At 41.0% G+C, this 12,978-nt stretch overlaps 1 protein-coding gene across 10 annotated transcripts in view; it reads left to right on the top strand.

The window, feature by feature from the left end:
• THSD7B (thrombospondin type 1 domain containing 7B) overlaps positions 1-12,978 on the top strand; it is a 336,629-nt gene that overhangs the window by 108,484 nt on the left and 215,167 nt on the right. For all 10 annotated transcript variants that reach the window (XR_012044320.1, XR_012044319.1, XR_012044318.1 and 7 more), the window contains exon 4: positions 7,890-8,685. Coding sequence is in view for 7 of the 10 variants with exons in the window: in XM_072874423.1 (XP_072730524.1) it covers positions 7,890-8,685 (796 nt within the window). In the remaining 3 variants the exon portion in view is untranslated. The remainder of the gene's footprint in view (positions 1-7,889; positions 8,686-12,978) is intronic.

Below are 12,978 nucleotides of genomic sequence, written 5' to 3'. Positions count from 1 at the left end.
AAATACTAATTAGTAGCAGTCAGGGCACTATGGGAAATCCTGCCCATTGTATAGCTCTTCTGGAATGCTTGTTAAGAATAATGACTGTCTGGCCTAGATGGTTGAGAAGGTATTTCTGTATAAGTACGTTCCAAGAACTTCCAAGAACTTTGGGCAGCCCCACGTCTGCTCCGAAGCAAGGGGAGTACCCATGGGCAGAGCGGCTGCCCCAGGTGGGGCTCTCCAGAGGTGAATATCCCCCTGGAATATCCCCCCACCCCTGGAGCATATCCCTAGGAGCACATCTGTACACATCAGCTCTGCGGGGCGCTGAGGGAGAGTCAATGCAGTGCCACCATTTAACCCCAGCCAGACTCGGTAGCACCTCGGCGTGCAGTTCTGGAGTTTGATTCCTTTACCATGGCGTATTGATCGCTGTAGTATCTGAAAAAGCATGCTGGCGTCTGTGCTGTAGTGGGTTATAAAATATGTAAGTTGGGAATAGCATGCAGCTGAGCAGAAAAAATGTAGTTCTCCCTTAAAATGGTGTCTGGAGAGGGATCCACGTTTCTGTGATTCTGTGCATGTGAAGTAAATTCTTGATACTGCAGAAAGGTTTTGCAGGTGTGCAGATTGCTGTATTATTTCACAACTTTTTCTATGAAACAATTTTTTTTTGTGAAAAAAGAATTATTTCCAGTTTTAAAGTTTTGAAAAACAGAACATTGCTATTATTTCAGTGAACAAATATAATTTAAGCTTCATGAAAGAGTAAGGAAATTAGAAGCCACAGTTGTCACAATTTGGAAGAAGGGGTGGCAGTATCTTTGGTGTTTGCCAGGTAAGGAATTATCGCAGAACTGATGTAAGAATTTTCTGTGTCTTGGAGCTCGAATAGCAGGCAGATGTTGAACCGCTGCCAGTGCTTCCCCCCGAGCTGTCCCACCCAGGCCCTATCTCAGAGCGGCGACCCTTTGACAGCGGGTTTCCTGCTGTGGTTCCTTTAGGAGTCCATTAGTGCTGATCTTGACGTTGTTTGGTAAGGTTCGTTGGGTAGATGTGGATGAGGTGGTCTCTTCCAGAGCGGAGTGTATCGCCTCTGCAGGGATGCTGCCCGTTGCTGGGCTGTTAGCAGGAAGGTGGCCCTGGAGTGAAACCTGGGCTTTGTGTGCCGGAAAAATGACTCGGAGAGACTGCCTATGTGAAGGGTGGCGAGGGGAAGCCAACGCATGGAAAAGCAGCAACAAAAGAAACATTTTTCAGCTGCATTTTCTGTTAAGGTTACATTTCCAAACACCTTATAAAGGCTATTATGTTTTAAAAGGCATTGGTTTTCATAGATGTTTAGAATTTTAAAAAGGTCAGAGTTTGATTATAACTATCTATAATCCAGTACGGAGATGTTTTTAATCTCACATGCAGTATACTACTCATAGTTGTGATCTACTGATAACATCTATTTATACTTTTTGTTTTTATAGTATACATAAATTCATATACATCATGGCCGCATGTCCTAAAGTCAGTTGCTCTCAAGGCAAGAAATCTGTTCTCAGAAACCCTCAAAATGTGTCAGATGAGTATTACAGAAATGTGTTGGAATGTGTGGGTTGGTTTTTTTTTTGGTTGTGGGTTTTTTTTTGGTTGTGGTTTTTTTTTTGGTTTCTTGGTTTTTTTGGTGTTGGTTTATTTTTTTTTTTTTTGAACTAAGAGAAAGAAAAGGCTATTTTTCCCTGGGCTGTCTCCGGGGTGTGGGCACACGATTGAGTAGCTCAGCTAATGCAGTTTACATTAGTGCTTAATATTGAGAAGCCCTGCCTTCAAGTGCCAGGGGTTAGTAAATCACTGAATTTTCATAAACAGCAGTGTTCATTACATTTTGCTGCAGAATGTCTTTCTTGCTGGAGTGTGTCTTGAGTGTTACTGCATGTGGATAATAAGGGAAAAACCTGAAATGTAAAATGGGAACGAACTGCTGCATGGCTATAAGTCACTAAACTTCACTTTTATTCAGATCTAAAATAAGATTAATAACTAAGCTGCTGAATTACTCATTTGTGTAGGTCATGAAAGTTTAAACAAGTGCTGCAGGTATTTAAAATTAATCGCAGGAATCAGAGGAATTTATATGCCCTGTGTGACACACTGCAAATAGTACAATGGTCTTTTATTTTGTATAGCATCTTTCATACGGATTGTAGTAGAAAGTGTTTTACTGAATTGCTGTTAATAATAAATAGCAAAATAGTTGAGACAATGAAGTACGGGCAAGGAAGAAAAGCTGTATTTTGGCTGAGATGTGGCAGTAGGGAGGCAGGGCAGGCATACAGCAGGGCTTCCAGAAAGCAGGGGAGTGGGCAGTTATGCTATACTACTATTACTTTGTAATATAAAATACCTAAACGTATCAGATCTGGTATCCTAGACTCTGTACGGAGCTGGTCCCAAAGGTTTTAGTCTGTTCCGTCTGCAAGAAAAGATGTGACTGGACTGAGTACACGGACATGGAGAGAGCACGATATACAAACGATAGGACTTTCATCAGCATAGCAAGGTCTTTGTCCAAATCATTAGAAATATTTTTCTTGGCATACTATTGAATATCTTTGCATCGTGCTGAAAAAAAAAAATAGCGGTGGGAAAATATGTGGTAGTTCATATGATCTTTATCACTTTGGTTCATAATAAATAAATATACATCAAAGTCTCATTAAAAATACATAATTCTCATAAAACTACATAAAAATTACATAAAACTCATAAAAATGTCTCATAAAATAACCCAATTCTGAGGAAATCAATTCAGTGGAACTTATTTTTTGCTGCTGCTGCTAATAGTTAAGATTAATTGGTTGTAATGCTGTTAGGAATAAAGCTCGTGTTGTCTGAGTCAGTTGTTATCTGTTCTCAGAAATCACAGAATGAGTTACAGCTTTCCATTTCATATAAACATGCTCTGGTGGAAGGACGCTAGAATGACATCCAAAGTGGTTATATGATATTTCAACCAGAAGTATTCAATTAAAGTGGACACTGCAGTGATCTTCTGGAATTATGATCACGTCTGGTGGAGTTATTCCTCAGCCAGGTGTTAATGAAGTTGTACATCTCTGTTATGATGGTTGGGGAACTTTGTCTAAGAATTAGTACGTTCTGTTTAAAAACAAATTATTAAGGTCTGCAACAATTGCTCCTAAATTTGATACTTAAACTGAAAGACAAAGTAAAAGAGTGTAGAAAATAAGGGGACTATTCCAGTGATTGTCCATTAATTTTTTTCAGTGTTCCTTCACTGTTTTATGTATCAGATGTGACTTGGCGAACATCTATTACCTGTTTGAAATAAATTACTAACACAATACTCTAGTTAACTGATTGCTGATCTTGTCCTAAGTTTGTAAATTAGTACATAGCTACAGGGACAGAATAATTGTGGAAGATGCTTGTTGTTGAATGAATTCTCAGATGGTGAAATGGTTGCAATTAAGCTAAATGTCACATTAAACAGAGCATAATTATTGTAGCAATCCTTATTAAGCAATAACATACTTATTAAGCAGCTCTTATTGGGATTCCTATTTTAGGTTTGATGTTTAGTGGTGTTTCATTTTGTCTGTAATATGTAATTATCGTCTGAATAGCCTGCTTGCCTTATGCTTGTGTGACCTGCGTGTCAAAGAGCAGATGTCACCGTATCCTTTCAGATATAATTATTGCATAATTGTAGGTAGGTCTTCCAGGCAGGAAAAGCAAATCAGTGCACACTACATCAAATAAACTACACTTGCAGTGTTATTGCATGCTTTTAACAGGATTAGAGAAGCTGTATGGGATGATAGTACGGTACTCTTTCTGTCCGATAAAAGATGGCAAACAGAATAATGTGTAGTTTTTCCTTATTAGATTGACTTGATTTATTAATCCCTTTCATGTCATTATTATTTGCGGTGTTATAGATGTCTTGTAAGAGACAGTAGGATGCCTTTGTTTACAGTTTTCCATGAACAAAGACATCCCACTGTCTCTTACAATTTTTGTACAATTTTGTACAATTTTTTTTACAATTTTAAGCAAGTTTTGCTTAACTTCTTATTTTTTGAAATAGTGATTTGATTGAATTTCTCTTTGGTTTCGTTGACTAATAAATTTATTTGTGCTATTGCAGGTTCCTTGACACTTTGTAGATCTCAGTGGTATTTTTTTGGGGAAAAAACTTTTTTGGGTGTGGTAGTAAGTCCTAGTGGACAAAGCCTTACTTTCAGTTAGATGCTCCTTCATAGAGTAATCCAGGTCGGAAAGGACCATGGGGAGGTCATCTGGTTGAACCTCCTGCTTGCTCAGAGCAGAGTCAACACTGAATTCCCACCAGGTGGCTTAGGGCTTTGTTCAGTCAGATCTTGGAAACCTCCAAGGATGCGATTCTTCTGTCCCTCGGGGCAGCCTGTTCCAAGGGTTATCCTCATAGTGACGAGTTTTTTCTTTATATTCAGCTGGGATATACCTGTTTCCATGTACGTCCACAGTCTCTCATTCTCCCACCTGTGTCCTGCTGTGATGAGATCAAAGATCCAGTATCTGATTAAGTTACAGTGGTTACGAGGTGGATGATATCTATCCTTTATCTTCATCTTTTTGTACTTTCTAGAGGCAGACCACTGTGAAATATATTTCATTTTGTTTAGTCTTCTGCTTTAATTACCAGTGGCCTCACATTCCAGATCGGGAGTTGTAAAGCATCTTTCTGAAGTTCTGGCTTTTGATGCCTAAATTGCAGTGGGTTTTTAATAAAATGTAGTTAATATTATTATTCACATTGTGCTGAGATGTTTCTTTTAATTGACTCAGATTTATTTCAAGGAAAGTGTAAATTTAACATGACTCTTCTAAAAATAATTAAATTCTAATTACAAAGCAGACTATTGACTAGGAAGTATTTACATCCTTCTCTCATTTAAGCTACTGAACAGGATATTTAACTAAGCAATGAAACATTGTGGATAAGTTTACTGCTGCATCCTGAAGAGATCATCAGGAAATGAAAAAAAATCTATAGTAATGGGATTTGCATCTAATTTTTAACCTTATTTTTCAGGCTTCTTTTTTTGGTATGCCAAGAGCAGGCTATGTTTTTAGCATTTGCCAGAGAATAATTCCAAATGGTGATGTGTCTAACGGTAGTGTAATTACTTATGAGTCCTTGCTTACTTTCTTTTTTTTTGGTAAGTTTTCGTTCTAAATTCACGGCTGACATTAAATAATGGCCACTTCTTGCTAAGGCTTCTGCTGCGTCTCTCTCTCTGCTCTTAGTGTAGGGACTGGTAAATGTGCAGCTGTGACATGGAGTAGCTCACAAGCAGCGCCCAGAAATGTATAAAAAGTGCTAACAAGACGCGTTCTGTGCAGTAGGGAAAGAGCAGTGGTAGGTTTGGTGAGTGTAATTTGGCCAGTCCTCTGCTACAACTGCTTTGTTTTAATGGTGTTTTTAATGCTGTTTGCTATCCTAAGAAATAAGTAGTGAATCCTTAACTGGTGTAATGTGTTTCAAGCTCCTATTGATGAGTAAAATACTGTTATGCGCTACGCTGAAGTGAAACAATATTATTCTTGAATTTTTGCTTTAAAAACAGAGTGGTAAAACCCAAACTTTTCCTGTACTGAAACTTCCACATCTCAAAAAATTAAACTGCCTTTGCTGAACCGCTTCAGAGAAAGAAATGTTGAAATAAGCTCATGGTACAGTTGCGTTGCGATGCTTAGTCTTTGTGCTAATTACTTTCAAAGCCACCTAGTACTTGAGGTTTGAATTTTCACTATTATTTTTAGTGAGATGATCGTATATATATAATCTGATGTCTGGTTTTGAATCTTGTTGGCATTTGTATAAGAATATTCTTTTAAATCAAGGTGAAGTATTGCGGATGAACACTTAAATTGTCAGTGGACCTCTTCATGTAACTGAACTTCAAAAGCATATTTAAAGATTCATTTTTTTGAATATTCAGTTTTTAAGCACATTGAATTCCGTTGAAAGCCTGTCGTTAGTGTAGTGCAGCTTGTAGAGCACAGTATAGTTTGATAGTCAAGATACTTGTCACGGCTGAGTCCTTACCTTGGACTGATATCTTTTGGTGTGAAATAGAGGCGTAAAAGGGACAACGATTTTTCACGTAGCCTGAAGGATTCAACAAAAGCTGGAGCTGTCTAAACGCTGACGACTCTGAAAACCCCTCTTGCCCCCTTGCCTGTCCACGCGGGAGAGGGTGCCAGCCTGAGGGCAGGGCTGCAGTCCTGGCCTGGAGGGCGAGGGAGGAGCAGCGCCCGCAGAAGGGACACGGCAAGAGCGCGGGACGTGTTGGAGGAGAAGCTCGGCTATATCCAATTTCTATTTACCTTTCCTCCTTTATTAACAATGAAAAAAGAACAGGAATTTTTGTTTATTGATTTTTATTTTTTATTACACAATGTCAAGCCCCTGCCTCTGGAGGAGTCACTCCTCTATTCATGAAGAAAGAACAACGGGATTACCAACAAAACCGCCATCAGCTGAATGAAATACTGGGTGTTATAATTGCAGTCATTATGGGGCTGGTTTTGGTTTTTATGTGTGTGTTTGGTTTGGTAGTGTAAGCATGTAACTGGTTCCGGTAGTTTTAAAATAAATTTTAAAAAACTTGACTGGAGTAGCATTTCTTAATATAAATCGACCTATTTATTGTAAGTTCATTTTCTGCCTTGAAAAAATACAAAAGATAGGGTAGTTGCAGTATATTTTCAAGTGAGAATTACATATGCAATGGTTTTATCGAGTGAAATGGCTCTGTTATGAGGCATTGAAAAGTTTTTAAGCTTAGAAACGAGGTGAGACCCTCTTGAGACTCGATCATCAAAATCCCTTTAATATGTTAAGATTCGGCCCGAGTGCTTTTTCTCTGCCTTTTCTCTTCAGTTTGCAGGCAATTCTGTACTCTATAGCCCTCAGATTATTTTTTTGGCTTGGTGAATTTTTCTCGAATAATATTGTCAGAGAAAAATCTTTCTGTTTAGCCCCGTCTGATGAAGTTAACTTGCAAATCCTCAAGATTCAGACATTTACATATATATGTTAATGTGCTCCAGAACTAAAAATGACATTGCTGGGTTTAATTTTGGTTTCATTTCTCTTCCCGAATAACTAGCTTTACCACTTCTTGTAGTGCCACGTGCTGCAAATGGAAACGACTGGCTGGGTGTACATCCCAGGGTCATTCCGAAGTCGGTGCATGTGAGGTGCCTTCTCTGCTCTGGGGGCTCTGCTCCAGAGCAGCGCCCTGCGGGACCTGTCCTGCAGCGCGCACTGCCAGACCAAGTCAGGTCCTCCGATTCGAACTCCTGTTAAGACTATGCTCTTATTTTCATAGTATTTATCCTCACCGTTTTATCACCGGTGATGATGATTCTTTATCATCAGGTGATGATTCAGCTGCTTCCCAGTGCAGTTTATGCCATTGACTAATTGCTCTATTAAGACTCTTTTCCTCTTATCTAACTTGACTTTCTTTTCCTATTAGATTATTGTTCCTTTATGATCATTTTTATATTCATTTGTACAAGTGAAATTAAATATCCACATTTTCTCAGGCTTTGGGATGCGTTTTACTGCTACAGAAGTGTGCCTGGCCTGCTTTTAATTTGAGATGTAGTGGGACTTCTGGTTTTTTCCCTCAAGTTTCTCTGAGTGGTCTAGTGATGGGAGCAGACTAGGAGGAGAAATTACTTGCAGCCTTTAGGAAGCTTTTAAACAATTTTAGGGACCAGCTGGTAGTTATTTACTTTTAATACATGGCAGGGTATGGTTTGGATGCTACTGGGCGTCGGGACAGATCCGTGGCAGGAGTATCGCATGGCATTTCTCAACACTCCCTCTTTTGCAGGTCACTGGGGCCGGTGCATAGGCGACTGCGGCTCGGGGGGTGTTCGCAGTCGGGCCGTCTGGTGCACCCATGCGGAGGGCTGGACGACGTACCACGCAAACTGCGACCAGAAGGACAAACCCGAAAGCCAGAGGCGGTGCTTTAAAGTCTGCGATTGGCACCTGGAGCTGTTCGAGTGGGAGGTTTCGGGATGGGACAGGTGTGGGCTCGTCCCCTTTGCTGGGGGTGAGGTGGAAGCCGGGGCTTGCATCACCGCGCAGCACGGGCTGCAGCGCCGGAGCATCCGCTGCCTGCAGAAGCTGAACAGAACCGTTGTCGCCAACGAAATATGTGAGTATTTCTCGCCACAGCCGCCTGCCGAGCAAGCCTGCCTGGTGCCCTGCCCGCGGGACTGCGTCGTGTCCGAGTTCTCCGGCTGGTCCGAGTGTGGCACGGGCTGTGCCAAGAGCTTGCAGCACCGGACACGGGCGGTCATCGCTCCTCCTCTGTACGGGGGTGCCCCGTGCCCGAATCTGACTGAATCCAGAGCCTGCATCGCTCCCGCCTGTCCCCTCGGGGAGGAGGAGCACTCCTACAGCCTCCGAGTGGGGTCTTGGGGCGAATGCCGGCTGCCCCATCCTAAAGACGCTGACCTGGCGGGGAGGACTATGCCGGATTTCGGTTCAGACTCTGGAGAGCAAAGCACGTCCGGACTTCTAGGCTATAAACCCCACCACCGTCCCGGGGAGGTGGAGATCGGTTACCAAACCCGGCAGATCAGGTGTGTAAGGAGCGATGGAAAAAACGCAGTGCTGAGGTAAGGGTGCTTCGTCTTTTATTTCATCCCCAGTGGACTTGTTTGATGGAGCGCTTGCTCCGTGTGGCAGCACCACAGCAAACGCACTCGCGTTCTTGAGTTTTAAATGCAAATTTTTATGTGTTTTCTTTATGGTCTTTTTTTTTATTTAATTCCCTTCTTGTAAAGCTAACATATGCTGAATATTTTGCATACTTCTACGATTTGTGGCTGTTTAATTCATTTTACGTTTTTAATAATTCTCTTCTTTTTTTTTTTTGTTGTTGTTGTTTTGAGGAAACATCGAGGAAATGGAATTATATATCACTTTGCCCTGTTGCTGGGCCCTGGCTCTGGGAGAGGGAGGTTTCATTCTCAGTCATGTACTGCATATGTGTGGCAGAAGAGCCTAAAATTGCACCAACTTAAACTTCTTCATTCTTACAAATCAACACTGGATAAAACAAGTCCGAAAAGTTTGGCTTTGCGAATTTACTAGAAGGTATTTCTTGGAAGGATAGCTCGGGGACCAAAACTGATTGTCCTTCTGCTTACCGAGGAGCCTTCCCGATGGGTGTAACTCTTGGATGCTGATACTAGATACGTGACTTGCTTTTCTTTCTTGTCCTCATGTGTTTTATCTAACAATTTCTCTTAGTCGCTGTAGGTTGCTTTGCTGTAATTCAAATGTGAAGGTTACAGTAATGTGCAGGAAATAATGGAAGGATTTATTCTCTCCATTTTTCGCATTTAAATTTAAGCTATCTAAGCTCTGCCATTTGACTTCAGGTTGGATTTGGGCAGGTGCCAGGAGCTATAGATGACTGAGAAATTGAGTTCTGAGAAAGTCAAGATTTCTGGAGAACTTCTCGTGTTCTGTTTTTCAAGGATATTAGAAGTTCTTGAAAAATCCTGCTCCTGAATTTTGCAGAAATCAATCTGTTTCTCAGTAATCCATAGCTCCTGGCAACTGCACAAACTCAAATGGCAGGGAGAAGGGGTTATTTTACGTCCAATTCTCTACCCCTGTTAATGTCTGCAGTGGTTTTGCACACATACTGAGGTGAAAATATACATTCTAGCCTTTTTCTTACCCCCTCCTATTACACCTGTAGCAAAGTATGGATTTTTTTTTTTATTTGTTGGAAAAAAGTCAAGCTTTGTGAACTGTTTCAGCAGTTTCTAACATCTTGACTTTTATTACTTGTCTCTAAATATATGCTGATTCTAAATATACAGATTTTATGCTCATGTAGCTGCTTGACTTTAATGGAGTCACTTGTGATTTATGCCACCGTGCGACCGGCAGCAGGTTTATGTCTGCTAACACTTGTTAGCTGTTCTTCTCCCTCTTGTATCTCATTCCTTATCAGAGGCTCTGGGAAGGGGATCCTGACTTTGTTAAAATTTCACTCGCTCTGCCCTCACACGCTCACTGCTATATTCTCTGTAAGAATAGGGAATGGAAGACCCTGTTTCTATAAATGTTTTCTCTTTGTTATGCTACTGTGTGAGTTATACATTGAATTTCTGGATTACAGTGCAGAGGGTTCTGGGAGCTTTAGTTTTAGTGACTCTACCCCTGATTGAGCTGTCTTCTTCCGTGCTCCTTTCTGGGTTTTTTTTGCTGATCTAGGACACTTTTTGGGAGTGTACAACTCCATTAGCTGCCTCCTGGCAGACTTTTTCTGCTGAGGCCGTGTCTCAGGTTTACTGCAGAGAGCTGAGCCTGACCCCATCCCTTACTCTTACTCAAATACAAGAGGAAAGCCCATTGATTGAATAGAGGACAAAAAGTCATGTCATGTTACAGCGTCCAGATAGTCCCACACTTTTCCCTTCTCCTTTTGGACTTAAAATCTAAACCTAAAAATCCAGCCTAAAATCCAATCCGTGTTTAATTCCAGGGCCGGAGTGTCACTGATATCAAATACCTCTGACAACGACTGCCTTTAAGCATCCCCCGATAATGTCCTCCTTGTTTTGTTGTGCAGCGTATTTGCTGCCATTCTTCTGAAGAATGGACCCGATCTTGCAGATGTCGCTTTGCAAGAGCGATGATATTTTGGCTACCGATAAAGAAGAGTAAAGGCATTTACATAACCCTGTAGTGGGGTTTGGCAGGCAGCCAGGCGTCTGCTGTAAAACTGGAAAGAAACGCCTTATTTGTGCTTTTTCATTTTCCTGGCCAAGGTTTCCTATTTTGACTAACACCGTCGAGTAAGTACCAATGAGAGATACAAATTAAATTTCTGGAAAACTGAGGCAAGAGAGAGGAATATCCCAAGTCGTGCTTTAAAGGCGGTCTCTGAGCTGCTGCTCTGCCAAGGCTTTGCCACCACCCTGCCTCCCGCCGCTGCCTGATTCTTGCAGGAAAGCGGCAGATAACGGGAGCGCTCAGCTACCCAGCCCGGTCTGCTCGAAGGCCACGTGAGGAGAGGAACCGTATTCTCATCTTGCCTCCTAATTTATAATGCAACGGCAAAGATGCCCAATTTATTATCGAGGTTGTTTAATTTCCTGGTGTCTAATCTCAGGGCTGCGGAGCATCCAGCGAGGCGGGCGAGCAGCAGCAGCCGCTGTGCTCACTGATGGGAGAGGGGCCCGGGTACGTTCCTCGGTGTGAAAGAACAGGCTTTGCCAAAAATTGGATTTTGGTGGGCTTGGGTGCAAGCTGGTTTTTAAAGACTAAAAGATTGAACGCATTCACTTCTTACGGATGCTGGATTACTGGCAGGATGTTCGGTTTGGCCTCTTCACTAACAAGTTTGCCATTGATGGGAATGGCAGATGGGGTGTCCTTTCTCTTGTGAAGTAGGTAGCAGCGGCAGGAAATGTGCCTGATACTTGTTTTCGGTTTTTTGCTGATGCTTAAGTTATGCTGTTGAACCCGGAAAAAAGGATCCTTTGGTTTTACAGTGAGCCCTCAGGTAGGAGCTGAGGAATCCTTTGCATTAAAAGGAAAACAGATTTTTCATTTAAATAATTGGTCCTACAAAGATCTGTGTGTCTGTACCAGCCTTAAAGGTGCAAGCAAAAATCCTAGCAATTTTAAAGGTAAAAACTGTAAACAGGAATTACTTGGAGAGGAGCTCAAGCGCGTGGAAGATTGGACGTGCCGTGTCAGGGAAACAGGGCTGGGGAATGTTTTTGATGAAACTTTTTTTCAGTTTGGAGGTTCTACATTTGTCAAAATGGAAGGAGAAGGGAGAAAGGAAGAGGAAAGGGAGGGCCAGACCTTTTTGGAAACACTTGAAAAGAAGACAGTTGAACAGCAGAACATCAATAGACCTCGAGACAGGTTCATTTCTGCCCAGAAAGAATTTTGGTCTAGAAACTTTATATTCATCAAAATAAAAGGAATAACATCAAAACAGAATGATTTTATGGATCTGATTTGAAGCTTTGAAAGACTCTATTTTAAAAAGCTGGAAATCATTTTTCATACTGTTTTGATAGAATTCATTTTTCATTCTATTTCAGAAAAAAGTTTTAGTTTCATGTTAGATCTCATATCCAGTAACAAATTCAAACATAAGCACTTCCATGCATCTAAAAAACAAATAAAATCTGAAAAAGTTGCAAGAAATGAATGTGCTAGAACTTCTGCTCTTTTTGTTTTTTTGGCTTGTCACAGTTGTAAAAATCTACTGAATAGTGAGACAAAGGCACTTGTGTTCCTTTTTTTTAAGAGAAAAGAAAGGTTATTTAGGTTAGACACTAAATTGTAATTTAGTGAAATGAGTGCCCATAGCTAGAGATTGAAATTCTAAATAAATTTAACCTGATTTTCTAACCTGATGTGTGTGCTCACCAAGCATACTGAGAAGTTAAAGACAGGAGCAAACAGTTTTAGGGTTTATTATTATTATTATTTGGATTAGGAGTCTTTTTAGGTACATATTTCTTAAACTCTTCATTCTACATGTAAGATGACGACAATGATATAATAGAGTTGGATTTGGGTTTCTGTTTACTTTGCCTTTGTAAGTGAAAATTCAGGTCAAACTCAGTCAAGGGATAACCCATCCGTCAAGGCTGCGCTAGAGCAGCATTCAGCTCTTTTGTTTGCCTCTGTAATTTGAATTTCCATTATCCATTTCCTAGTGGATTGTGCTTAACCACTGTGCAGTTGTACGTTTTTAGGAAAAAATTATTTGCGGTTTCTAGTGTTGACATTCTTCTGTCCTCTGGATGAATACAAAATTTTGCAGTCCGGAGGTGGAAACGCTGTGCTGTAATATGCTATTTGATGGTTACGATTCTGATCTGGGAGAGGAGATATGTGTTCACATTCCTCCCAGCAGATGTAGG

This window comes from Ciconia boyciana, chromosome 10, assembly GCF_034638445.1.
Source record: "Ciconia boyciana chromosome 10, ASM3463844v1, whole genome shotgun sequence".
Taxonomy (NCBI): domain Eukaryota; kingdom Metazoa; phylum Chordata; class Aves; order Ciconiiformes; family Ciconiidae; genus Ciconia; species Ciconia boyciana.
This window is presented reverse-complemented; position numbering and strand designations above follow the sequence as displayed.